The 23,654-nt window shown below is 40.5% G+C and overlaps 6 protein-coding genes across 11 annotated transcripts in view; 3 read left to right on the top strand and 3 right to left on the bottom strand.

Annotated features, from left to right (window-relative positions):
* LOC130703631 (diphosphomevalonate decarboxylase-like) overlaps positions 1-19,380 on the top strand; it is a 58,960-nt gene extending 39,580 nt beyond the window's left edge. Inside the window, exons 1-8 of one of the 4 annotated variants that reach the window (XM_057525065.2) lie at positions 17,532-17,621; positions 17,778-17,855; positions 17,921-17,991; positions 18,063-18,177; positions 18,256-18,390; positions 18,451-18,770; positions 18,835-19,005; positions 19,066-19,380. In XM_057525065.2, the coding sequence (XP_057381048.1) occupies positions 17,783-17,855; positions 17,921-17,991; positions 18,063-18,177; positions 18,256-18,390; positions 18,451-18,770; positions 18,835-19,005; positions 19,066-19,326 (1,146 nt within the window). In that variant the 5' untranslated portion in view covers positions 17,532-17,621; positions 17,778-17,782 and the 3' untranslated portion in view covers positions 19,327-19,380. Of the gene's footprint in view, positions 1-17,531; positions 17,622-17,641; positions 17,715-17,760; positions 17,856-17,920; positions 17,992-18,062; positions 18,178-18,255; positions 18,391-18,450; positions 18,771-18,834; positions 19,006-19,065 lie in introns of those variants that run through there. The other 3 variants (XM_057525066.2, XM_059496444.1, XM_059496445.1) reach the window with 3 other exon arrangements.
* On the bottom strand, positions 10-13,328 carry LOC130703612 (serine/threonine-protein kinase 26-like). 3 transcript variants are annotated; one of them, XM_057525041.2, is made up of 10 exons: positions 7,538-7,553; positions 4,344-4,899; positions 3,462-3,686; positions 3,229-3,394; positions 2,856-3,013; positions 2,505-2,690; positions 2,247-2,392; positions 1,364-2,048; positions 1,093-1,283; positions 10-953 (listed from the first exon to the last, which is right to left on the bottom strand). In XM_057525041.2, exons 2-10 carry the CDS (start codon positions 4,866-4,868, stop codon positions 941-943), a joined length of 2,295 nt encoding a protein of 764 aa, XP_057381024.1. In that variant the 5' UTR covers positions 4,869-4,899; positions 7,538-7,553; the 3' UTR covers positions 10-940. The 3 variants fall into 3 exon arrangements, with proteins under 3 accessions (XP_057381024.1, XP_057381026.1, XP_057381025.1); XM_057525043.2 differs by lacking the exons at positions 4,344-4,899; positions 7,538-7,553 and adding an exon at positions 12,901-13,328; XM_057525042.2 differs by lacking the exons at positions 4,344-4,899; positions 7,538-7,553 and adding an exon at positions 11,088-11,201.
* Positions 13,615-15,184, bottom strand: LOC130703634 (leucine carboxyl methyltransferase 1-like). Its single transcript, XM_057525070.2, has 6 exons — positions 15,058-15,184; positions 14,753-14,984; positions 14,502-14,685; positions 14,156-14,397; positions 13,988-14,097; positions 13,615-13,932 (listed from the first exon to the last, which is right to left on the bottom strand). The coding sequence occupies exons 2-6, from the start codon at positions 14,963-14,965 to the stop codon at positions 13,722-13,724; spliced, it is 960 nt and encodes a 319-aa protein (XP_057381053.1). The 5' UTR covers positions 14,966-14,984; positions 15,058-15,184; the 3' UTR covers positions 13,615-13,721.
* Positions 15,390-17,117, top strand: LOC130703624 (DNA polymerase delta subunit 3-like). Its single transcript, XM_057525058.2, has 5 exons — positions 15,390-15,540; positions 15,605-15,660; positions 15,715-16,571; positions 16,643-16,819; positions 16,881-17,117. Exons 1-5 carry the CDS (start codon positions 15,469-15,471, stop codon positions 17,060-17,062), a joined length of 1,344 nt encoding a protein of 447 aa, XP_057381041.1. The 5' UTR covers positions 15,390-15,468; the 3' UTR covers positions 17,063-17,117.
* Positions 19,265-21,604, bottom strand: LOC130703618 (general transcription factor IIH subunit 1-like). Its single transcript, XM_057525048.1, has 9 exons — positions 21,427-21,604; positions 20,995-21,365; positions 20,677-20,923; positions 20,475-20,613; positions 20,319-20,409; positions 20,132-20,261; positions 19,866-20,066; positions 19,643-19,794; positions 19,265-19,571 (listed from the first exon to the last, which is right to left on the bottom strand). The coding sequence occupies exons 1-9, from the start codon at positions 21,578-21,580 to the stop codon at positions 19,407-19,409; spliced, it is 1,650 nt and encodes a 549-aa protein (XP_057381031.1). The 5' UTR covers positions 21,581-21,604; the 3' UTR covers positions 19,265-19,406.
* Positions 21,605-21,858: 254 nt separating this feature from the next.
* Positions 21,859-22,917, top strand: LOC130703638 (transcription initiation factor TFIID subunit 11-like). The gene is made up of 3 exons (XM_057525073.2): positions 21,859-22,419; positions 22,503-22,599; positions 22,679-22,917. Exons 1-3 carry the CDS (start codon positions 21,859-21,861, stop codon positions 22,804-22,806), a joined length of 786 nt encoding a protein of 261 aa, XP_057381056.1. The 3' UTR covers positions 22,807-22,917.
* The last annotated feature ends 737 nt before the right edge of the window (positions 22,918-23,654 follow it).

Here is a 23,654-nt window from a genome sequence, read left to right on the forward strand (position 1 = left end):
ATTTGCAAAAAAAAAAAAAAAAAAAATGGGTAAAGGGGAGGAAGGTCTGTACAAAAAATCCTAAGATATTACACACATACACAAATGTAGAGGCGAGCAAAAATTAAAAAAAAAAAAAAAAAACAACCACGAAACAGAAAAGGAGCTTGGGAGGGATCGGAACGGAATTTTTAAGTTGTTTTCCTGTTTTTTTTTTTTTTTTTCAGTAAACATGTTGGAAGAATCAAAAGGACTCGTAACAAGATTCTTACACCACACACTAATAAAGACTCTGATTTTTCAACTGTATAAACCTGGCTCAAAAAGTCGGATTCGTTTCCATCCCAAAGACTTCCTGGTAGCAGCAGCAAAATGCACATCTACCAACAAATTTTTTTCTTTCTTACTTAATTTTGTGACTTTTCTGTTTTGCATCCCATTAAAAACAACTTTTAATATTAACCATAATAAAAAAAAAGAAGGGGGGGGGTTCCACAATGTATATAACACAATCACACTAGGACTCTTCTTCCTTATTCTTATTAATTATAAATTGATTTTGTAGATTTAAAAAAAAAAAAAAGTCCCTCTCCTATTCCCCCCATAATTTCTCTCTACGGCACACGCATACACACACACACACACACACATACTCGTTTCTCTCTTTCTGTGGAGCTGGGTGACCGGAAGGAACCTACTCCGGATGCAATAACAGGAGCTACAGGGGAGAGGGAGGAGGGAAATGATTAACAATAGTTATATCAGCTATTCTTCTTTTTCTTTCTTTCTTTCTTCGTCTTGTTTCATTCCGCTGAATAAAACAAAGACACAGGAGCAAGGAGAGAACGTTGCCCGTGGTTTTGGTGATGATGGCGTCGCTATCGGGTTGGACAAAACAAAACATTTTCTTGCTCGGTAAGTACGATCTGCTATCAGGTCATGTCACCCACTTACTACTTCTTTAGGATGAATCTCTGCACGACAGCCATTGTTCAAAGACAAACAAAAAAATGTCAAGACATTTAGAAAAAAAAACAAAAAAAAAAAACAATTGAAAATCAACGAACCATACGGTTCTCTAATCGAAAAAAAAAAAAAAAAGTCGTTGCATACCTTATCATTCGATCAACGACAGTTCTGACGCGGGACTCGGTCATGTTGGGCACCATTTTGGCCAGCAAGTCTCTGACAAAGAGCTCCGTCACACCAGGACTGGATCGCTCGGCCATCTCAAAGGCATGGAGCAGTTCGTCCAACGGACTTTTGCCATTGCTACCAGTGCCGCCACGATACCTCTTCGATAGCTAAATTTAAACAAATTCAAAAAGATCATTCATTTTTTTTTTTTTTCATCAATGAAACGTTATGTTCCACTCATATTTACGTCAACGAGGAGGGGCGATATGACGCTAGGTATGGCACTCTTTGGCCGCGAATTGTTCTGCTGCTGCTGCTGCGAGGATCTGTGAGGTTTGCTCGTGTCCGGCTCGTCATTGTTACGCCGGTTGAGATCCTTCACGGGTGGAAGCGGAGCCTGTTGTTTGTCGCTGCGGCTTCGCTGGTGGTGATGCTCAGGACGGCTATCTCTCTCTCTGCTGTCTCGATCTCGCTCCGGTTCATCGAATCTCCGCATGCCGACGTCGCCAGCCCTTGAAGGACTCGCCTGTAACCTTTTATTATTCTGGTCTGCTTGTTGTTGTTGTTGTTGCTGCTGATGTTTGTTAGGACTGGACGACAGCTCTTTTGGCGGTGATTTAGATAATTCGGCATCAGATCGCGACAGGTTTCGATCGCCCGAGGACGAATTGGTGGTGGCGGCGACGGAGGCAGCCGCCACAACCGTCACCGAATTCCCGTTCATCGGACTCTTGACCGTCGTTGAAGATGGCGGGGAACGTGACTGCTGCTCAAGAGACGATGATGACACTTTAGCCGTAGACTCCTTGTTATCGCTTAATTTTTCTTTGTCCCGGTCGGAAGGGTAGCCACTGCGTGCCACGATCGACTCGATGCTCGTCACCGTGTTGATCCACGGATCGCTGGCGTCGTTGTCCGTATGCGAGCCCTCCCTAATTATTTTGTTTTGTAAAAAAAAAAAAAAAAAAAAAATGGAATAAAAAAAAAAAACAAAGAAACATGCAACAAAAAAGAAACGACATTCTTGAATAATCTAAACGATTTAGTGGAAGATTCGTTTTTTTGTATGGTGTGTAACGTACAACACACTTAGTAAGGCAAAGAGAAGTACAAGAAACAGGTTTTTATACGAGTCGGAATTGTCGGAATCGGTGCCGCTGTCGCCATTGTGCATCATCCTCCATTTCTTGAAGCGGTCAATCAGGTCGATCAGGTAAGGATTCTTCTTTGCCTTGCGGATAAAAGGCGTTTTCAACAACTCTTTGGCTGTCGGCCTCTGTTTACGTCAATCAATCGCGTAGCAACAAACAATCAAAGAGAAAGAGGAATAAATAGGCTTTTGTTTGTTTTTTTCCATTTGCTGAAGCGCAAGTTGTGATGCGACTTACGTTTTCGGGATCTTTGTTGAGACAGGCCTCGACAAACTCCTTAAATTGTTTCGAATAGTTGCCCGTCAGCTGAGGCGGGTTATTCTTTGGGATGAGGAAAAGGACGCGCATGGGATGCAAGTCGGAATTGGGCGGCTCCCCTTTGGCCAGCTCGATGGCCGTGATGCCCAGTGACCATATGTCCGCCTAAATTCGTAGAAAGAAAACGTGATAATTTAATTCGATAAATGACACACACACACACATGTCCGGGCAACTGGACAAAGAAACTAGTTCATTCCATTTTATGTGTCACTTTGTGAGGGGAAGTACAAAAAATGATGTCGCCCCCCTCTGGAATTGTTGCCATACTTTTGAATCGTAGGCTGATTGTTTGATGACTTCAGGCGCCATCCAGAAGGGCGTGCCTACAAAGGTGTTGCGTTTGCTCGTCGTGTTGGTCAACTGGCCGGCCACGCCGAAATCCGCCAATTTGACGTCTCCTTGCTCACTTAGCAACACGTTGGCCGCTGGTGGTGGTTGAAAGAGAAAACGAGTAAGATAACGAAATCATAATGATGATGATGAGGTAAGAAAAGAAGAGAAATAATTAATCCGAAATGGCCAGTGGCCAAGGTCATAACTTTTCTTCTTCTTCTTTTCTTCTTCTTCTTCTTCTTCTTCTTCTCGGAATGGGATGGAAACAAGAAAAGAAGGATTTTTGTTTTGTTTTTCTTCCTTTTACCTTTAATGTCACGATGGAGTTTGCGTTCAGAGTGCAGGTATTCCAAGCCCTTGAGCACTTCGCGGAGGATGATGGCGATTTGCATCTCGTCAAAATTGCCAGCCTTCATCAGGTCGAGCGCTGAACCTCCGCCCAGGTACTCCATAATGATCCACAGCTTCGTCTCCTACAACGGAAGGCAAAAAATCAGAATTTTTTTTTTTGAAAGACGAGCGTTTCAAATGCAGTCTTACTTTGAGGTAGGATCCATAGTAACGAGTGACGTAGGGACTGTCGCACTGCGACAACACCATGATCTCTTGCTGGATGTCTTCAATTTCATCTTCGGCCTCTTCAAGATCGATGATTTTAATGGCCACGATCTGTTGTGTCCGGTTGTCGATACCTTTAAACACTTCGCCAAACGATCCTTTACCGATCCGCTCCTGTTTCGTGAAGATCAGTTCGGGATCCACTTTCTAGAAACCCAGAAATAATAACACACGAAATACGTTAGCATTTCAAATCAACTCTCAATCGGTCATAACACATCCCCCCCCCCAAACAACAGAATAAAAAGAGAGAGATCGTGACGTCATAACGGGATGGCTTTTTATGGCTAAGGCCACATGATAATCGAGTACCAAAAATATTTGACACACTTGCGTTATTTTGTTATTCTAGCCAAAAAAAAAAAAAATAACGGTGAAAAACACGGTTATAACTCTTCTGACCAACGTTCCAAAAAAAAAAAAAAAAGGTCGCCCGTAGGGGAGAAAACACATTTGTTTTGAAAGCGGTAGCCGTTAAAGTACTTAAAACGAAGGAGCAGAAGAAAGAGAGAGAGACACACAAACTTATCAGCATCTCCAATCCAACGACTGCCAACCGGATCAAATGCGACAACAAAGAAAATAAATCAAACATATTAGACTAAATAATCGTTACGCCCGTGAAACGTCAAGCGCGGGCCATTTGCCCAATTTCCCTAACGTTTTTTTAACACGACAATCCGTCAGGTGACATTCACGGACTAGTCGTCAACAATTTCTGCTCGTTTTTGTTTTAAATCGGCACACACCGGCAATAATTCAGTGTTTTGTTTTGTTTGTTTTTGTTTTTCATTTGTTTTTTACCATCCGGGACGTTAAGCCGCTGTTGATGGTAGTCGTGCTGATTGCACGCGACGGTGGACGCTGTTGATTGGATCGTTGCTGTAATGAAGGATGTTGGATCAAGGCCGGCGGAAGGCTGTTGCGATGTTGCTGATGCCGATGTTTGCCACTGCCGTTGATGTGGTTCGACCCGCTAACAGCGTGGCCGGCGTTATTGCGGCTGCTGGGCGAAGCCACCGGAAGGTGGGCACCGGCCACGACCGGCATCGAAACGGCTGGCCTCATCCCGCCGCCCAATCCGCCTCCGTACGCGTCCAAGTGGCCCGTCGATCCGCCATACGAGTGCTTCAATTTGTAGCCTTTGGGCACGACCGGCTCCGACTTGGGAGACGACGACGACTTCGATCCAAGTCCGCCCCAGAAAGCGGACAGCGGACGAGGCCGGTCGCCCAACAGGCTACTGCCGCTACGATTGCCGCTGCTCGTCGTGCTGCTGCTACTGCTTCCCAACGATTTGTCGCGTTTCATGTCGCCAATGATGCCCATGTCTCACGGCGATGATTCCATACAAGATCTTCTTTTATTTGTTTGTTTGTTTTTTTTCCAAACATAAAACAAAAGAAAAATTGGAACCACATTCAAATTGATAAATGGGAAAAACACGTTTTCTTCTTGTTTCCCCCCACTATCTAAAAGAGAGGAATGATCTTTCAGCTGCTTTGAGATTCAGTCGACTGATCTTTCACGTACGTAAAAAAAAAAAAAAGGGTAAAAATAGAAACCAAAATTGGATTCATTGTGCGCGTTTGTGTGTGTGTGTTTAATTTCCGTTGTTTTTGTTGCCTATTTTATTTATTTATTTATTTATTTATTTTTTTTCTGGATGATTGCTCTTCTCATTTTTTTTTTCCCTTGGCCCCTCTCCACTCATTAAAAATTAAGCGCTCACAGCGATCGCTCCGCTCGTTGCACAACAAACGAGGAGATCAGACACGGCCAGACGGTGGAAAAACATTTTTTTTTTCTCGCTGTTTCACTGTCGACGTGGCGACAGCAACCGGCCGTGTCCGAACGGATCTTTTTTTTTGTGTGTGTGTGTTAAAGTCGTTCACACGAACTCAAGACACTTGCACGTGAAACAAGAGAAGAAAATGGGCACTGAAAAATGCACAGCGTCGGACGGACTAGTCAAATGTGTGCGGGGAAGGGGTCACACGGACGTGACGACTCACACATCATTTCCTTCTTTTCTTCCCTTCTCCTTTCAAGAAGCAAAAAAAAAAAAAAAAAAATGAGGAAATGCACAGGAAAAAAGAAACAAACTCGAACGGCCTGTAAGGCAAACGAAACTGTGCAGACACACGGCACAAAATGAAACGAGAGAAATGCACACGGCCATTATAATAAATCTCCCACCACACACCATTCTTTCTTTTTTTTTTTCTCGTGACTCACGAATGTTTGAGGTGCCCAGGAAGAGAGGCCAAACAATTTTTTAGGACCCACCCTTCCCTCCCGAAAAAAAAAACAAAACAATGTCGTAGAGAAAAAAAAAAAAATGTATACACAATACTTTTTCGTACTGGAAAGTTATCCTGTAGGGAACCTTGCACTACTTTACCTGAGAGTTCTACTAAAACAACAAGTGGGGAGGGAGGAGGTGGGCGGAAGGTGGTAAAAGACCTTGATGACAGATACGCGTGTGTGTGTGTTTTCGGCCGTTTAACAAACGTTCGAAATGAAACCCATCTGTCAAGGTGATGGCCATGAATGATAAGCTATCAAAAAAAAAAAAAAAGACATAAAAAAAAATATCTAATGGAAATCTTGAATGCTTTTAACCGCTTCGATTCAAACTGACCTTAATTCACCTGGGGAAGTTTACTTGTCAAAACGATAAATAACAAAAAAATAAGGTACCCCCTATGGTTCCGATGCTATTCTCTCTCCCTGGATAATTTCGCCCACCTGAGAAATGAGGTGACCAAATCCTCTGACAACAACAACAACAACACAAAATAATCAAAACTATTATTTACTCATCACCTTTTTTGGTTGTTGTTGTTCAGTTTTCGATGCAATTCTTTGCCCTGTTAATCTGGTTCCGTTTTCCTGAAATTCTTTTTTTTTTTTTTTTTTTTTTTTTTCAACCAGGAAAGCGGATGTAAACAATGTGTGTGCTGATGTAGTCAACAGGGAAAAAAAAAACACAATAACGGCGCAACAACTTGATATCGCCCAGACAACGGCAAAGCGCAAGGTCGAAAAGCCAAAATAACAAACGGGAAGAACGCCAGGCTTTTAAAAGGCATCACGAAAGAGAAAAGGGATGGAGAGAGAGGGAGAGAGAATAGAAAGTTACACAATTCTCGTTCTTCTTCTTATTCATCTTGAAACTATTTTCTCTTTTTTTTTTCTCTTACCTTTTTAAACGAAATTGAACGAAAAAAAGACGAGCAAAACTAACTGAAAACAAAATTGAAACATCTTTTTTTTTTTTTTTTTAACGAGAAACGAAGAAGATTCTCACGCGTTCCCAATGATTCGCATCGCGTCCTTCAAATACTAACCAATGATTACGTCTGAAGGAGAGAGAGAGAAAAAAAAAATGGTGAAATTGGTATTTTAATTCCCTTTCTTTTTTTTTCTTTTTTGCACAACTCAACGTGACTGGGCGGCGAGAGAGTTCACGATCGTCAATTGTTTTCCAAAGCATGTTTCTAGGACATGTAACTAAACATTTCTCTTTTTTTTTTTTTTTTCGTTCTCTCTCTTCTATTATTTTATGATTACGTTAACAATCGAACGAATAACTAACATAAACATTCCTGGAATGATTTCAAATAAGTGGGGGGGGGGGGAGGGAATACGTAAAGCGGGGATAAGTTAAAGAGACACTCTTTCCCTTTTGTTCGGTTCTTTTGTCGGGTATCTGAAAATAACCCACCTGTAGATTAGAACCAGAAACACAAGAGGAACACAGAGAAAGGGGGGAATCATTTGGTTGCACCTAGCGGTCGACTTTCAAAACAGGCACACACACACACACACACACGCACAACACACCTTTATTTTACCTTTCGGTTTGTGGAGGGGGGAGATTTCTGACTTGTTTCTCACACAACAAAAGCCTACAAAGATCTTTCATTCCTCTCTTTTTTTCCACCCCTTTGTACCGGTTGACTTTTGCTTTTTAAATTCAAACCTCTGCTTACCTTCAAACGAATATCAGTTAAAAACGAAACCCAATTTCTAATTACGCGATGAATACGATTTTCATAGAAAAATACCGAGGCAAAATCAACGAAACAAGATTCGAAATAAAATCCGCCCTTTCGTTTTCTCCCCTCTTTTTTTTTCTTTTCGCAATGTTAAACAGTTGCACAAGACACTGAACGGAGGAGGACTGCGTAACACAAGACGAAGATGTCGGCGTTCATTTTTCTTTTTCTTCTTCCTTTTCCTTTAGCCCATGGCGAATTTCACTTGAATGTTTGGTGAAACGACACACACACGCACAGTTGCGCCAACCAATCTATACACACACATGCACACACACACACACACACACACACACCGAACAACTTGCTCTTTTAGCTGCTGCTGCTGCTCTTGCTGCTGGTTTGCCAGCAACTTGGTCAATGACTGTGGAAGGTTTGCCTTTTCTGTTCTCTCTCTCTCTCTCTCCTAGTCTCGGGGTAGAATTAAAAAAAAAGCCATCTCTCTCTCTCTCTCTCTCTCTCTCTCTCTCTTTCTCTCTCCTTTTCGTTTTCCTCTTTTTCCAACTCCACCTTCACTCAATGTTTTTGTCTGTTATTTTTCTCCTTCTTATTTCTCTATCCGTCTGGTATACGTACACAAACTCTCCGGATGGAAAGAAGAAAGGAAAACAAGAAAGAAAGAGAGAGAGAGAGTGGAGGATAAAGAAAAAAAAAATGGTCAGCGCCAAACATAGACTGTTGCACGAAATCCATGTTTCCGTCTTTTCGTTTCTTCCAGGCATTTTTCATCAAGAGGCATAGGAACCGTTGGTTCTCCTTCTTATGCAACGTATGATATTTTCGTTCGCAAAAAAAAAAATAAAATAAAAATATTTTGTAAAAAAAAAACCAAACAAATAAAATGAACGGGACTGGAACATCAATAACAATTCGACGCATATTCAAATCCATTATTCCCGAGGTTCTTAAAAAATGGTTCCCGTTAGATCGCAATCCTCCTTGGCGCAAGGTATATTCGGTATAATACCTATCCAACTCTCGTGTGTTCCCACTCGAAAGAGGCGGAGGACAAGCGAACGGTGCCCGCCCCATTCGAAAGCGTTGAACTCGGCACACCTGAGGCGGATTGGAGGGGCGGACCAAAACACAAAAGACCAAGAAAACATTTTTCTCTCCTCTTAAATATTTTTTTTTCTTTCTTTCTCATTTTGCGCTTTAGAAAGAAAAATAAATGATAAATACATTTCAATGGTCATATTCTCCCTCTCTGTATGATCATACACGCACGGCTAAACCCAATCGTGTGAGTGTGTGTGATTCTCAAGACAAGAAAGAAACCCACACCGTTTTTAGAGGCCTGTCCGGATACAGGATAGCGCATCGGAAATACCATAACATCCGGCTAAATTGTCCGTGCGTACGTCTAGCATTACGAGCTGCGTATTTTCCCCAGTCTCGCGTAATTGTGTGACTCACGTCTGGTAATGTACGGGTTGCAAGGCACTCTGACATACGAAATAGAGTGAATTTCTTTCCCTACGATCAAGACATAAACCATGCGAAAGAGAAAAAAAAAGGCAAAATGGGATGACGTCAATCTCCGTCATGAGTCACCCAACAGCCGGAAAGCAGTAAAACATTACAACAATGGCCCCCATATTTACACATCCGTTTTCTTCCGTTTTAAACAACAAGAACTTAAAAAAAAAAAAAATTGCAAAAAAAAAAAAAAAAAAAAGAAAGAAGGAAAAGAAAAGAATAAAAACAAGGATCGCGACCCAGCATCGGGCGATAAAATGATTGTTGTGAACGAGAAAACAAAAAGAAAAATGATAGCTTACACGGAAGCCTCAATCAAAAATAGCGATTCGCCGAAAAACACGAATTGTGTCACGGTCCACAGTCATTCGATTACAAACAAACTCGGCCGTCACTTGACCGACCCGTATTACTTTTTCCGCATATGGTTTGCATTCGTAATTGAGAAGAAGACCAGAAAAAAAAATGTCTAATGCACGACGAACACCATTTCGGGACCATTTTTCTTCTCTTTGAACCCGCACGACGACATTGTTGAAACGATCCAATTAAAGGACGCCAGTGCGTTCGTGTGCCATCAATTTCAGGTATACGTAACCTATTTAAGTCTTTTTTTCTTTTCTTTTAAATTAAATTTTTGTTTTCTTCATTAAACCCCAAACACGCCCAAAGGTGGGGAATGAAAAGGGGGAAAAAAACGGAAATTCACGCATAGTTATAGAGGCGACCGATAGGTGGTGACACATACCGACTCCCGAAATCGCGCTGGACGACGCGCTCGATTTAAAAACCGCAAAAATAATACACCCGACAGATGGTCACACCGGGATATTAACTATCTTCCTGTTGCGGGAAAATTGCAAAAAGGGAGGAGAGAACCTCGTTATGACGTTGAACGAACTGTATATCACACGCAAAAAATAAAATACATATTTAATTATAAGACAAAAGATAACATAAAAAGAAAACATCTGTGCCCATGGAGAGGAAGAGGCGTCACTGCGGGAAACTCCATTAAACAGATTAGAAAGATGGTTGGTATACCAAGTGGAGAGAACAAAAAAAAAAAGGGTGACCCAGAAAGTGCCCAATGGGCCATCGCATAACCCAAGAGTTTCACGCAATTCTAACAGGACTTCTAACGAGGAGAATCAAAGACACGTCATCAAGATTCTCACTGTCGACTTTCCGCGCAAATAAAAAATAAAAAAAAATTTTCACCCGAAATGCATTCCGTTATCATTTGTTCATTTTGTTAATCTAGCGTCACCTATCCAGCCACAAAGATGTCATCGCCACTGGTTCCTCTATTTTCTGTCTTTTCTTTTTTTTTTCACCTCCACCACATAAATTTGTTCGGGCGAGTCTGCTAGAACCACTTAGTCTTGACGGACGTTTTGCTGATATTTTTTCTTTTGGAGAAACGAATGAGATCAAAATGTCGGAACGATGATTTTAGAGTTTCATTGCGGAAAGTGTCCAATCTGATTGGAAGCGGGTTTGGAAAAAATGAAGAAAAAAAGGAACACGAAAATTACGATCTTATCGAGCTATCCTTTATTTCTTCTTCTTCTTCTTCTTCTTCTTCTAACCCAAATTATTTACGACCGTGGCTGGCGGCGAATATCACGCCATCTGCTGTCTCCCGGTTTCCTTTCCCACTGCAATGCGGTTCTCATCGAATTTTCGAACGCAAATGAAAAAAAAAGGGGGAAAGACAAAAATAAAATCCAACTAAAAAAATCAAAAGAACCAACTAATTCCCTACTGTCGCTAGCTCAACATGAACATTCTTCATTCCAGAGTAAACAAGAACAACAAATCCCATTCGTATAATGTCGCTAGACGTACTCGCGTCTTATCGCCCTTGTCATGTAAATACGGAATTTTCAATGTCGTTATCACACAAGCGAAAGAATGTAGACCGATTCATCCAGAACAAACCAATGGGGGGGGGGGGGGGAGGGCTAGAGGAGAGAAAAAAACATAAAAATATCAGCCTCACCTCAGAGCGGGATCGATTGTAATCCTCGTAATAGATGAGACGGGAATCCATGTTCAAAACTGAAGAAGAGAACCGACCAAAAACACACCAAACCAGTTCGTCTGTGTGCCTTTTTTTTTCTCTCTCTCTTCTTCAGCACCACAATCACGGAAACACTGACTTTCGACACACGGTCAGGTCAAGGGAAGTACAAAACAACAACAACGAAACGACGATGACAATCTGCCGGGGGTATGTAAGGGCAAATCACAATGCCGGCATCGAAGTAAACGATAGAGAAAAGGGGGGGGGGGGGGGGGGGGGGAATAGCTCCGACAAAAAAAAAAAAAAAGAAGAACTTGCTTTATTATCACGGTACCATGACAACCATATCGCGGTAGCGAGAGAGCCTTGATGCAATTTCACACCGAGCCGAGGACGACTAGAATTCGAACAAGTCCGACTGGGTGGAATTCATCCAAGCGACTGGCCAGGCCAGGAGGATAGAAAAAGAAGGAGAAGAAGAAGAAGCAGCGGCGAGGCATTGACTTCTGTCTGTCCAAGACGCCAGGTGGTCGACTCTTTATTGTGATTGCAGTAACCACACAGTGGAAGAAAGAAAACGAAGAAAGCAAAAATGGAAAAGAAAAAGGAGGATAAAACGACAGCCGGCGGGACTACAAATCCAAACTCAGCCACCAAATGGCTAGTAATCCGAACCTGAAAATCCCGATAAATAATCGGGAACGGGCGCGACGAGTGAAGAACCTTGTTGTCGTCTTTTTTCTGCGTTGTATAGAGCAGCAAACGCGACCATTTTAACATTTTTTTTTTTTTCAAATGGCTTAAAATGTCCAGCGGCTCTTTCAAACTGGTTTTCCTTCTTGTTTCTTTCTCTGTATGTGTTCACCTCTTCCTTCATGATATAATTTCACGTTTGAGAAAATCTTCACGCTGAACGATTCCAAAAATCCTTTAGGGCCTCAAGTCTCACGGACATTCCTGTCAAATTTTTACTGAGGGATACACGCAACCGAACGGTGACTGGTCCTCATTTTTTTTTCCGTTCGTATTTTTGGATTGTCTATAATTAGGGTGTACGAGTGGAAGCTGGATGGACACCTAGCGACTGGCATCAGCAATATAATAAAGTCAAGAACCAAAACATGAAACGGATTTTTTTAACCAAACGGATTTTTGATTCCACACAAACGCCATCTAACCAATCACACGAAAATGGCAGTATTTTGTCCTCTTCTCGTCTACATTCTTTATGATAACGCAAAAAAAAAAAACACGGCAGTAATATACGGGTGATTAAAAACGAAAAACAAAGAGAGAGAAAATTGCCTCTAACAAGCTATTGGGCACTCTTGTGAGAAGAATCCCACACTGTTTTGTCGTGAATTGAATGGCTCAAGCCCCTTTTATATTTTTCGTGTTTCCCACGTTCGTGATGAAGGCCACCTGCCGCCTGATTTGCTCCGAGTACACTACAACCCCCCCCCTCTCTTTTTTCCATTTGTTTACGCGTGACACAAAAGGGGTTTTGTGAAGAGATAGAGGGGTGTACGGGTTGGCTTACATCCGCCCGATTGACGAGAATACTACTGCTAGTCAGGTGACCCGTAGGTCGAGAACGATAGAATAACCCAATAGAATTGAACATAACAATAATAACATGTCTACCCTGCTACTCGCATTGGAGCCTGCTACCACTTTTCCAGCGGTTGTCATGAGGCAGCAGCAGATACACATATGCATGTATGTTTTAACAATATGCGAAGTCTGGCAACCTATATGGGTCTGATAGGAAGTATCAAGATTGTCTTACCTCTTTGTAATGATCCATTGATGAGAACATTCTTGACTGGTTTGACGACCCAACTGCTTGCAGACCAGCATGAGGCAAGGTCACCCAGGAAACAGCACAGTTCCTATAGTCCTTTGTAGGCCTCCCAACAACACGCCACGAAGCAGTTGAAACTGTCAAAGTTCACTTTTATCTTTTAATTTTTCTATTCACGATCGTGAAGGTTATCGCGAGCAGACTTGCTATGCCTTAAAACGTTGTAACTCTGCTGTTACGTCACACACACTCCGAATCCTACAAATCAAACCGCGAATTCTATTACGAAAAATGCCTGCACATGTCTTTTGAATTAATTAGTGAAAAATTTTGATTGAGCCTCACGTCAATCTATGTCGGAACGCCATGATAGATTTCCACTAGGAGACGACACTCAGGTGGAATAGAAATAAGAGTATAATATTAAAACAGCGTTGCCTAATAAATTGTGACGCACTAGAGGACATAAGAAGCCCCACAACAACAGTACCTGCGTGCGCAACCTACACTTCCTGCCTTCGTAATACAGAACAATAATGTAAAGACTTAGCAATAATCTTATTATCAAGACTTTTTATGTTTTATCGTTGTTCATACATAGCCGACACCCCTAGATAAAAAATAGGAGATTGGGAAACATCAATGGCTAGGTAAAATGAAAGAGAACGAAAACAAATAAACCTTTTAACATCGGAAATCGTTAGTAACATCAGTCATTGAACGTTTCGTTTACTCTTCATAGATGTGTATATGAAATGCGTCAACTTAATAGTTTTTAGCACACGTTTTTTCTCTTTTTCTCACGATTAGTGAATGGTTAGCAAGTTTAACTTGAAATCGAGACTATCTTTCCATGCGACGCAGATGCAATAATGATGAAATAGTTGATCTAATAATTCTTTCTCATCAAGAAATTCAATTCTTTCTATCCTTTGAATTTCGAGGGGTGATATTAGACTGTGATAGACTTGATTCATCTCTAACGCTCGGGCTCCATCCCATCCGTTAAGAATAAATCTTTACAATGCAAATGAAAATTAACTGTACAGCACAATATTATGAATTTAGCTACCGGTCTTCTTGTGTTTTAAGTGATGCGCAAGCCTTAACTCCTGCTAGAGAACAACCCCTGGATCTCAAGTTAGATAACATGACATCACCGAATCTGTCAGTCATGTTGACCTAAACAAAGGAAAATTTACATTTGTAAAATCCATGCAGTCTCTTTCCCATTAAAAACCTGCTCGTAATTGACGCAGAAGGTGGTGGAGAATTTGTCCGCAATAAATTGCAAAATGGCATGGCTGTATTCTATGGGCATATAGACCAAAACACACTCGAAAAGGAAAAGCGTCGGCACATTGTATTCCAGGGAACAGTCCGCAAGTTTGGACTCGACTTCTGATAATTTGCGGAGATCAGCCGCGGCCAAGTGATAGACCCCAGAATGCAATTCACTGGTGCTGTATTTTATTTCCTCATCTGATAGAAAGGATTTTTTTAAATATTTTATTCTTTATGTATTAACGTAAAAAAAAAAAAAAATAATAAAAAACCCAAGATAAAACAAAACAAAACATAGCTACCATCACAATGGAGTCCTTGGATCAACTTGTCATTATTCCTAATGTAGTGGCATTTGCGTGAAGTAACATTCGCAAAATCAATTTCTACAAACTTTTTCACCAATAGACCTGCATCAAGCAGCTTCCAATATAGAGTGTCAAATCCAGCTCCAAAATTAACAATTTGGCAATTTCCTTCCATGGCCTTCATATGAAGTGCATGTTATAGTAGGATAAGCTATACCTGTTTGTATTAGATGCTATCAAGATACCTTTATAAATTTTTCAATTATATTTGTGATGCCCATAACTCTTGCAAAATATCCCCGATTTATTTCAGGTGTCTTCCTTTCAGTGTTTCGTACCAAAAGAGGCAAATATGGATCAGACCAGTACCCCAAGTGAATTGCAAATCTTTTGCAGATACTTGCATCGTCATTCGTCGATCGGACGGCTTCATCGCCGTCCAAATTATGCTTGTCCATTAACAACGCAAATCCTGCACTGATGAAAGAACGTGAAAAGCTTTATTTTCAAGGGACTTCTACTTCTTTTAGAAAAGGTGACATTGGTTTACCTGGCTATCAAAGATTTTGGGAATGCCAAAGGCTTAAACAATATAATATACAATAAAGAACCAGAAACTCTACTTTTCTTTGATATTTTAGCTTATTTAAATAGAGTTACCAGGTATTTTTATCACTTCAAGTAGCCGATGCTAAATTCATAAACAAATACGCTGCACCGGCTGCCATCTTTCTCCAGGAGCGTACATTCTAATTTAATTCACAACATTTTCGGGAACGTTTACAAGAGACGAAACATTTTCAATCTAAATCAGAAACTTTATATTCTTGATGTGTTTTTCGCGTTCTCGTCTGTGAAATAAAACGTTTTTTTTTACGATTGTAGTGTAGTTTAATTAAAATGGCAATCCGGAGATGAAGCATAAATAAAGGTTTTTTGAGGCGGGAAAATAACAAACAAGATGGCAGATCCGTCAGACGTAGATAAATTGCTGGAAAATGTGGAACAATTTGTCAACGATGAAAATAAAATAGTAAGTATAGCGCATGTATTTGCCGTATTTAGTGGTAAACATTCGTGTATATTTCTCTTTCTAGGTGACTTACGAATTTCTCAGCCAAAATTGTGGAATTCATGTGAACCTGGCAAAGACGTAAGATTTTCTTCCCACAAGTTATTGCTGGTATCTAATGGTACAAAATTTTAGTGTTTTAGAAAAATATGTTGAAGAGTTGAAAAAGAAGAAGAATGATTTACTACACCAGGTTGTGTATAGCCTGGCTGGATATGTTGACAAAAATATTAGATGTCTGCTCGTCAAAGATACAAATCTCGAAGAAACAAAATTAAAGCTAGATAAAATCATTTCACTTCATGTCTACAGTGTTCAGAAAGGAAAGTTGGACAATCTTAGTCTTTTGTACAATAGCAACCTTACTGAATTTAACAAAAGCATTCAGCAATGTTGTAGCCAAAGTGGCATTAGCTGCCCTGCAGCAAAATTGAAACCTCGTGCAGAATTGGCCATCAATAATACTACTGAAGTAAAAAAAAATGTAGAACCAATAAAGCCTGAATACTCTTTGTTGAAGAAAGAGGAAGAAAACCTGGATGCTTGCAACTCAAAACCAGGAACACATACTGAAACCCACCCCCAAGAACCTTTAAAAGCAAAGGAAAAGGCTTCTAGCAACAAGTTATCGATGAAAAAACCAGTTGGAAAGCCAGCAATTGCAGCATTTTTTGCTAACCAGCAAGCAATAGGAAGGGTTAATCCTGTCAAGGAAGAAAAGAAAGAAGCTCCCGAGGAAATAAAAAAATCAGTAAACGGCAAAAGGGTGGTTCGCGAGCCCAGCGATGACGAAAGTGAGAATAAAGATATTAACGTAGACGCCATAAAAGCCACCAAGAGGTTCAAACTGTCGGAAGAAGTAAAACCCGTAAAATCTAACGCAACCAAAACACAAAAAGTTGCAAGGAAAGCGAAACGAGGGAGCAAAACTTCGGAGAAAACGCAACGCAAAAGGATCCAGCAGTTTTCGGATTCTGAGTCTAGCGGTGATGGTATGTTCTTGACTCTTCCTCAATAATCCCACTGAACGTTACTTTCCGTCTTATTCTTTCACTGCAACTAGATGAAGAGGAGCAGGACATTGTTCTTTCTCTCCCAGAGATACCAACACAAATGCCGGCTCCGATGTCCGAAGACGACGATGATGTTTTGAACGCTACGGTTATTGAACCCAGTGATAATCCTAAACGTAATAGAAAACTGGTGACCAAGACTTACATGGATAAAGATGGCTTTGTGGGTATGGCGATACAAACTAGTTCCTCTTTGTGTTTCCCCTACTCATTTTCAATTTCGTTTAGTTACGAAGCGAGAGTTTGAAACTTGTGAAGAAGAAGAAATACCTGATCCTACTCCTGAAGTTAAAGAAAAGGAAAAATCTAAAGAGATTCCCAAAGCAGATACGCAGCCAAAAACCAAACACCCATCTCCTCCTGGCAAAACCAAGCAAAAGTCGATCACTAGCTTTTTTACGCGTAAATAGCCCCACTTTTTGGCCCATCAGTGAAAATTCAAATTCTATCGGATACATCATGTAATGCATCATGTAGTCTAACAAATACAATCTCATATGTTCATTTTTTTTCTATCGTCAAGTGATCTCGAGATGATTGTATCATTATTTTACTTTTCAGTTAACCTGGGTTTTCTTTAGCATTGAACTTATCCTTTTTTTTCACATAACATCCCATAGAATAGAATCCACGTTTTCGAAGCCTCATGGAGTGAGGGGTCAGGAGGTTGTGAGGAATATAAAGTCTAGCGTAGTTCACGAGATTTTTGTCTGAGTTCTTTTGTAAGCGGTTTCCGTAACAAAACGTTAAAGACGAAGCATTGTTGCATAAAAATTGAACGCATTACTAAGCAGTTTTTCAATAGTTCTAGGATGCACGACAGATGGCAGCGTTCGATGTTTATCAACAACGGGGTTGAAAACAGGTAAAAAGACTTCGCGTTGATGAGTTTTGATGAAACAACCGGTAGAACAGGTAAAACACGTTACTGAAGTGGTTTCGTGAAAGTTGGTCAGGACAAAACTAGAGGTAAATTTGGACCTTCTAGTCCGAAGGTTGTCAAAGGAAGTACTTACTGAGAAAAAAGATTGAAATTGCATTTAAATATTCAACTTTATAATTGTACATAGTTTAATGCAGTATAGCTTGTTCTGTTTCTTCTTGTAAGTTCTAATTGTTTTTTAGGCAATATGAGCATGGATTCCCATAGAAGCAAATCATGCACCTGCATTGCACCCATCAACATTGCAGTGATAAAATACTGTAAGTTTAAGACAAGTTATAAAAAACTTCTTTTCACTAACTTTTTTTTTCATTTTCTCATTCAGGGGGTAAGAGTGACGAAGATCAGATTATTCCCTTAAATGATTCTGTTTCCCTGACTCTGGACACTGATTATGTAAGTAAGATTTGGCAATCCTTCTCAACAGTACCTACATAATGTAGCTAACTTGAGTTCACTTTGTTTAGATGTACACTAAGACTACTGCCACAATTAGCTCTGAACTTACCAAAGACAGCATTGTCCTCAATAATGAAGAAGCCTCTGGAGATGGAGTACGTTTCCAAAATTGCCTTTCTGAAAGTAACCCTTTAACTCTTGCACTCCAGAACGTTGTCAACTGGAACTGGAACACTAATTAACATTTTAACACAAATTCAGTTAGAAAGCTTGCAGCTTCAAGTAAATATACCTCAACTGTTGAAAAATCCAAATGGAAGGTGGCAATTGTTTCCCAGAACAATTTCCCAACTAAAGCTGGCTTGGCATCTTCAGCTTCAGGTTATGCATGCCTAGGTATGAATAACAATTGAACATTTTAATGTACTTGCAATTTAAAACGAATTTATTTTCTAGTATTTACGTTGGCTCAACTATTCGAGCTGGAATCTCAAAAATCCGAATTGTCTGCTCTCGCGAGACGCGGATCTGGGTCTGCCTGTCGGTCCTTGTTTGGTGGATTTGTCCAATGGTTTCATGACTCTCAACCCTGTGTCGCACGGCCAATCGCTGAAGCAGAACATTGGCCCGAGTTGCGTTGTCTGGTTGCTGTCGTCTCGAGCACTAGCAAAGCTGTTGGCAGCACGGAAGGAATGAGACGAAGCGTTAAAACAAGCAAACTGTTAGAACATCGTATCAAGCATATCGTCCGAGACAGAGTTGAGGAAATGAAAATGGTAGATTAGGCTTTTTTTTCCCATAGATTGTCGCATTTTTCCTTTTTTTTTTTTTTTTAATTAGGCCATTCTTCAAAAGGACTTCGTCAAGTTTGCCGAGCTGACTATGCAAGATAGCAACCAGTTTCATGCAATTTGTCTTGACACCTATCCCCCACTATTTTACATGAATAGCACATCGCAGGCTATTATCCAGCTGGTGCATCGCTATAACGAGATTAGACAAAATATTAAGGTAACTTTTGAAAGTCTAAATCCTGAAAAAAGCTTGGATCAGATTGTAATTTTCTTCCAGGTGGCATACACCTTCGACGCCGGACCAAATGCCGTGCTTTTTATGGAAGAAAGTGAACTTAATCGTTTTGCGTCTGTGTTTCACTCCTTCTTCGGATCTATTCCGCACGAAAGTTTTTTCAGAGGAAAGGTACCTGATCCAGTGGATTCAACGAAAGATGTGGAAGCTTTAGGGCCAGATAAGGCGTTGAAAGGCCAAGTTCAATATACTATTGTATGCCATGTTGGTCAAGGTCCCAAAAACATTGACCCAACAGGTTGAATTGTTCAAATACACTTTACTTTAGAGGTTCGCTTTATGCGTCCATAAGCTGAACTTATCGATTTTTGCTTCAAAAAACATCACATTGAAGACACGGCAGTTCGTGGCAAAGGGCGCCGTTCAGATAATTGGGAATGTTTTCTTATGGCTGCCTGGAGTTGGAACCTTAAGGGTCTGAGAATATTTTCGGCTTCACTCGACGTGCTTGCTTGAATGAGCTTCTGTTCGTAGGGAGTCAATTTTGCCTGTTTAATCAAAAACACAACAATTCATCATGGGTAGATATATTACAGCTTTTAGGAATGTATAGACCTACTTGATTGAATTTGTGAAGGGCATCTATCATTCGATTGGTCTTCTGCACTAGTTCAGGTGTTGACGGAGGAAACGCAGCCCAAAAATGTTTCAGAATTTCACTAAGTGAAACGTATAGTTCTTTTAGTTCTTTCTGCAGTTCGCTCGTCAGATCTATGAATGCCACAAGGTAATGTTATAAAAACGTTATTCTCCTCAACTGATGAACACAGAAAATTTCATACGGATCGCCGAATTTGGCTGAGGTCCTCGCATTAAGGAACCACCGATGGATAGTTCACCTAAGACGGTGACCGCCGTGGCGGAACTGAGTACATCTAAGGGGTTATATCTATCGCCTCCTCCACGCATCCATCGGCCTAGAATAGATTTGAAGGTATTCGGATCAACTGCCTGTCCGGTAGATGATCCGTTTTTGTTGACTCCTAAACATGATGAGGTAATATAGATAACATAATGTAGAATGAATTAAGAGAATGTATGATAAAACCTGCTTGTGAGGTAACTGTGGTGGGAGGTCCGTTAAGGTACCTCTCAATACGGCACAGATTCAATTGGACGGAAGGATTTGATTCATTAGACTCCAAATCATCATAAGTTAACGCCTCTTGTAACCTCATCTGCACGTAAAAGGAAAAGACTGAGTAACTGAAATATTTGAAGTTATACTTCCATACCCTCTTTGGTGGAGCGGCTTCAACAACAGCAGGCTCAGCTCCAGCTGCTTGTTCAGAAGCTTTTAAAACTAAGATGGAATGCTGGTTAAACCTAAAATCAAATATTTTGAGACAGCAAATCTAAAACAACACAGATATAAACAAGTGAAGTTTTACCGTCGAATCATGTTTTGATGGGCAATATTGTTAATTTTGGCGTTGGATGGGGTTCCCGAGGTTTCTTCTTCTACATCATTCAGCGCCGTTAGATCCAGAAGAGGATCGTTGATGGCAGTTGTAAGATCTTGTTTTAGTACTAGGAAAACCATAACCAATTTTTGTATAGAGCATGACTGATATAATGTTTCACTTTGGTTACCTTGTTCGTCTTGTTTGCCGCAGTCCGTAAATAGATCTTTGGTATCATTAATATTTTTGTCACGGTGCAAGTAATGGGATGAGAAAAACTTTTTCCAAAACTCCTCTTCTGTCATTTTGTTTGGTACACACTTCAGATGTTTTTGCTTTACTGATGGGTAGGTTCTGAAGATGCTGGCCATCACATCAGATGTTAGTAGGTACCTAACACCACCATTGCAGCCATCTGTTTGAGGTTTGATATCAGCCTAAACAGGGATAAAATGCTTTTAACATTAAACACATTGAAATGTTAGTCTAATAATTCATTAAGGAATACCAAGAATGAAGCTGAGATGCCAACATCTTGCTGGGTGGCATTTTTAGTTTCTTGTTGTTGTTTAATAAATTGTGTTGCATGATCAGACCAAAATTCCTCAGCAGATATGACATTTGACTTTACAAGATCCATGTACAACTGGCGATACTGAGGGTTTTCAGACAGAAAAAGCTTTTTCTCTTCAAGATCTTTGTTAACCATTCTTTTGAACTTGGGTAGCATGAGTTGAAGTAAATCTTTCACTTTATCCCTGTCTGCCATTTGCTCAGCTTGTCCTGATGGATTAACAAACTGGAATGTTGTTGCACTTCCATCATGTAGACACACTTGCAACTGTACTTTAGGCTTTCCTTCTGGTGAAATCTTTTGGGCTACAAAAAAGTTGAGGGATGAAATGGAAATCTCAGGTAGGGCAATAGACATGCAGCTTACTTTTGATATCTGAGTATTTGTGCGATACACTGAAACTGTCTTTATTCCCCACCATCCATCCCAGCCTTTCTGTCATTAAATATAGTTCTCCTTCATTTTTCTTTAGTTTTACGTGAGGCACTAACAGGAGAATACTTTCCGATGATGAAGTCATTTTTCGAAAAAAAAATGTGGCCGAAAGATTCGTCTGCTAGTCGGTAGAGCCATCTGTAGTTCTTGTTAAACACTTCATGTTCGACCAAGATATTTATGATACTACAAGCAGTGTTGTTTTGACAGTTCAAGAAACTTAGCAAATAAAAGCAGAGCTAATTTTCTTGCCAAACCCTTCATTTGAACTCTAAGTCCGGCATTAATATTTAATTATATCGCGAATGAGCACGATAAAAAAAACCTAAACCATAGATTGCTGAAACAAGTAATTCAAATAAAATGGACATGAATGTGTCAACTGGTTCCATTTCTGAAGATGGTGAAATGAGTGATGTTAACATTACTCATTCTAGTGAGAATGATGACGATGACGGAGGACAATCGACAACAAGGAATTCTTCAGTTTCCCCTTTCAAGAGCAGTTCTCGCAGAGAAACAAAACAGAGAAAGCAGGTTTCTGAATCAGAGACAGATTACGATGAAGAAAATGGAGAAATGGACCCCCTTGCAAGGATGCTTTCCACACCGACACATGGGGACGAATCCAGTGAGCCACCAGAGAAGATTCAGAAACTTAGTGATGAAAAGAAAACTGAAGGTGAATTTGTTATGCCCAAGTCATCTCCAATGTCATCCTCAGAAACCCCACCGCCAACCTCTTCACCTTCAAAAGAAAGTGAAAAAGAAGCAGAACGGAGAGCTGAGTACAGAATTAAAAGAGAGGCTGAGGAAGAGGAAAGGGAAAAAATGCAAGTTTTAGTATCCAATTTCACAGAAGAACAGTTGGACCGTTACGAAATGTACAGAAGATCGGCTTTCCCAAAAGCAGCTATCAAACGAGTATGTTCGTCTAAATTTAACTGCAATACCAAGCATTCTTTGGTAATCACGTCCTTTTTTTTCTTCGTCTTGATTTATAATAGTTGATGCAGACCATTACCGGATGTTCTATTTCTCAAAACGTGGTCATCGCTATGGCCGGCATTGCCAAAGTTTTCGTCGGCGAAGTAGTAGAAGAAGGTACGTTTAAAAAATGCAGCAACAGACTATTAAACGTGGTCAAATGCGTGGGAGCTCACTATGAATATTCTTATCATAGCTCTCGACGTCATGGAGCAATGGGGCGATAGCGGTCCACTTCAGCCCAAGCACTTGAGAGAAGCCGTCAGAAGAGTGAGGAATCGAGGAGGCATCCCCGGCTCGAAACCATTCGCAAAGGCCCTTTGAAACTTATACTTACAACAATCAACTACCATGGCAGTGTCATTTATCTCTTGTAACTAAAACTTTTAAATAAAAAACGTAAAAAATAGAAATATTTGAATTCTTTAACGTGAATCCCGACCTACATCTACAAATTTGGCATCGGTTGAATTCGTTTGAGGCGCCGCGAAGGGATGAATTTCTCTTCCATACGCAAAGCTATAATAGGAATGAATGGAATGGTTTAACATTACATAGCAGAAATACGAGTGTGAAATTACGTGAGTGATGATGGACGAATCACGCTTATGTACACTAAAACGCCTTCAGCGTGTGGACGAAGGAAGCCTCCTACGCGTTCGGCATGTATGAATGGCAGTTGATGGTGAATGAATGAACGATTGAAGTTGAAAAGCTATCAACATAGGAGAAATTTCATTTCAAAGAATGAATGGCCGCCTAGCAACAGCTATCGTCCATGAATGGTAAATGGACATGCAAACGTGGGAGTGAAGTTGAGTGGAATGCAAAGATGGGCACGGCGCCATCGTCCAGAATGAAAGCAGGGAACTGCGACGAAGCGCATTGGAGGCATTCGTGCATTTATGCAAAACGTACACACAAGGGCTCTATTACGGATAATTTCAGCATTGCTTTCTTGTTGATTTGCACTTTTTTTCGATTGCAACGAGACTTGAACTGAGAATTCTCTAAATTTCGCATTGCTTTTTCTTATTCCGTCTGCTTTTTCCGGAAATTGACTTAACTTCGGATCCATTTTTTTTTCTGTGTGTATTTTCTATTTACTTCTTTTTCTATGCATGGATTCCTTTTCCACGGCAAGCTGGAGTAAGGCTGTGTTTTGGTCAAAG

The sequence above is a fragment of the Daphnia carinata genome, chromosome 8, assembly GCF_022539665.2.
Source record: "Daphnia carinata strain CSIRO-1 chromosome 8, CSIRO_AGI_Dcar_HiC_V3, whole genome shotgun sequence".
Lineage (NCBI taxonomy): Eukaryota > Metazoa > Arthropoda > Branchiopoda > Diplostraca > Daphniidae > Daphnia > Daphnia carinata.

Coding starts and splice junctions, on each gene's coding strand:
- LOC130703612 (XM_057525041.2), bottom strand. CDS start 4,868: ATGGGCATCATTGGCGACATGAAACGCGACAAATCGTTGGGAAGCAGT. Junction 3,014..3,228: donor ACTCCATCGTGACATTAAAG/GTAAAAGGAAGA, acceptor AACCACCACCAG/CGGCCAACGTGTTGCTAAGT. Junction 1,284..1,363: donor TATCGCCCCTCCTCGTTGAC/GTAAATATGAGT, acceptor GTTTAAATTTAG/CTATCGAAGAGGTATCGTGG.
- LOC130703634 (XM_057525070.2), bottom strand. CDS start 14,965: ATGGACAAGCATAATTTGGACGGCGATGAAGCCGTCCGATCGACGAAT. Junction 14,098..14,155: donor TCTGCGTCAATTACGAGCAG/GTTTTTAATGGG, acceptor TCCTTTGTTTAG/GTCAACATGACTGACAGATT. Junction 13,933..13,987: donor CTTAAAACACAAGAAGACCG/GTAGCTAAATTC, acceptor TGCATTGTAAAG/ATTTATTCTTAACGGATGGG.
- LOC130703624 (XM_057525058.2), top strand. CDS start 15,469: ATGGCAGATCCGTCAGACGTAGATAAATTGCTGGAAAATGTGGAACAA. Junction 15,661..15,714: donor CATGTGAACCTGGCAAAGAC/GTAAGATTTTCT, acceptor ACAAAATTTTAG/TGTTTTAGAAAAATATGTTG. Junction 16,572..16,642: donor TTCTGAGTCTAGCGGTGATG/GTATGTTCTTGA, acceptor CACTGCAACTAG/ATGAAGAGGAGCAGGACATT.
- LOC130703618 (XM_057525048.1), bottom strand. CDS start 21,580: ATGACTTCATCATCGGAAAGTATTCTCCTGTTAGTGCCTCACGTAAAA. Junction 20,067..20,131: donor CACAGTTACCTCACAAGCAG/GTTTTATCATAC, acceptor CATCATGTTTAG/GAGTCAACAAAAACGGATCA. Junction 19,795..19,865: donor TCAGCCAAATTCGGCGATCC/GTATGAAATTTT, acceptor TGGCATTCATAG/ATCTGACGAGCGAACTGCAG.
- LOC130703638 (XM_057525073.2), top strand. CDS start 21,859: ATGGACATGAATGTGTCAACTGGTTCCATTTCTGAAGATGGTGAAATG. Junction 22,420..22,502: donor CAAAAGCAGCTATCAAACGA/GTATGTTCGTCT, acceptor GATTTATAATAG/TTGATGCAGACCATTACCGG. Junction 22,600..22,678: donor CGGCGAAGTAGTAGAAGAAG/GTACGTTTAAAA, acceptor TTCTTATCATAG/CTCTCGACGTCATGGAGCAA.